The sequence below is a fragment of the Carlito syrichta genome, unplaced genomic scaffold (assembly GCF_000164805.1).
Source record: "Carlito syrichta isolate Samal-C Ts95f unplaced genomic scaffold, Tarsius_syrichta-2.0.1 Scaffold104783, whole genome shotgun sequence".
In the NCBI taxonomy this organism is placed as follows: Eukaryota; Metazoa; Chordata; class Mammalia; order Primates; family Tarsiidae; genus Carlito; species Carlito syrichta.
The window spans coordinates 43143-44528 of NW_007048879.1; the positions used below are offsets into that span (position 1 = coordinate 43143).

Here is a 1386-nt window from a genome sequence, read left to right on the forward strand (position 1 = left end):
AAAAAAAAAAAAAAAGTAGAGGAGCGTGCAAAGCTACATAGAGGAGCCAGCCAGGATGTGGTCCAGACCATGGGAGAGCCAGCGAGTAATGGGGGTCCACTCGGAACCCCTGATCTTTTTTGTCATGGTGTGGCCCATTTTTCCTCCTCCTTATTGAGATTCTGAGAACTGTCACCCCCAGGGCCAGGCTCTCAGCTCCTAACCTGTTTCCCTTGCAGTGTCTTGTGGACCCCCGCCGGAGCTGCCCCTGGCTCAAGTGTTCGGCCGCCCACGACTACGCTATGAGGTGGACACTGTGCTTCGCTACCGGTGCCGGGAGGGACTGGCCCAGCGCAATCTGCCACTAATCCGCTGTCGGGAGGATGGTCGTTGGGAGCCCCCCCAGATTTCCTGTGTGCCCCGAAGACCTGTGAGTGCTAGGAGGAGGTGGGGGGACATGAACCAACGTGAGCCCTGGATTCCAAACCCAGCTTTGCCTGTCACTGGCTGTGTGACCTTGGAGAGTCACTGCCCCTCTCTGGGACAAAGAGAAAGGGGTGGCCTGGATGCTCTGGGGTCTCCTTCAGTGCAGGTGTCTGAGACATGCAGCCAGAACAGCAAAGGTCAGGACCCAGAAGAGAGGGAAGAAGGAGCGCGGGGTGGAGGGTGAGTGTGTGTGTCTTTCCCAGGCCCGAGCTCCGCATCCAGTGAAGGCCTCAGTAGGACGTCAGGGGAGGCTACCAGGCCACTGGAAGGCACTGTTGACCCCTCCTTCCAGCCCCAGTCCAGGTCCCTAGGGGCAAGGCCTTGGACACTGCTGGCTGCAGCACCGCCCTCTTGTGCCAACCCTCCCTCCACACCCTGTGCTCTTGTCGCCACAGGAAGTGACAATATGAGAGGGTGGGGCCGAAGTCCAGGTGACAGTGCCTGAAGGGGCTTCTGGGAAATACCTGGAAGGCCACAGCCCAGCTCAGGCCCTTTCCCCCTACCCTGGGCATCAGGTTTTTCCCTCAGGGCAATGGGTAAGTCCCTAAGTGCCTCAACTTCCCCTCCCTGCCAGCCATCCTGTCCCTTCCATTCCTCTGGGGGGCACTGTGCCCACTCATTCTTGGTTTTCCAAGGTAATGGGTTTGCAGAAGGGAGTATCTGTGAAACCAGCAGGAAATAAAGCTGCATTTGAGCCCAAGTGAGTTGGATACGTGTGTGTGTGTGTGTGTGTGTGTGTGTGTGTGTGTGTGTGTGTGGTGTGCATGTGTGTGACAGAGAGGTGGATAGCTGTGGTTGGCCAGGGCCTCAGAGGAGAGATGGAGCTTCCGTGCTTATTAGCTTCTGAAGGTCAGAGAGGTCCCCCAGGACGTCAGAGGACAGAACAGTGCCTGGCACTGGATAGCTGCCCAGTAAGTACAT

General features: G+C 57.6%; 1 protein-coding gene across 1 annotated transcript in view; it reads left to right on the plus strand.

The window, feature by feature from the left end:
- The window catches only part of BCAN (brevican), a 12929-nt gene extending 11763 nt beyond the window's left edge, over positions 1-1166 (plus strand). The window contains exons 12-13 of the mRNA XM_008066158.2: positions 219-409; positions 669-1166. Of these exons, the coding sequence (XP_008064349.2) occupies positions 219-409; positions 669-776 (299 nt within the window). The 3' untranslated portion in view covers positions 777-1166. The remainder of the gene's footprint in view (positions 1-218; positions 410-668) is intronic.
- Positions 1167-1386: the final 220 nt, after the last annotated feature.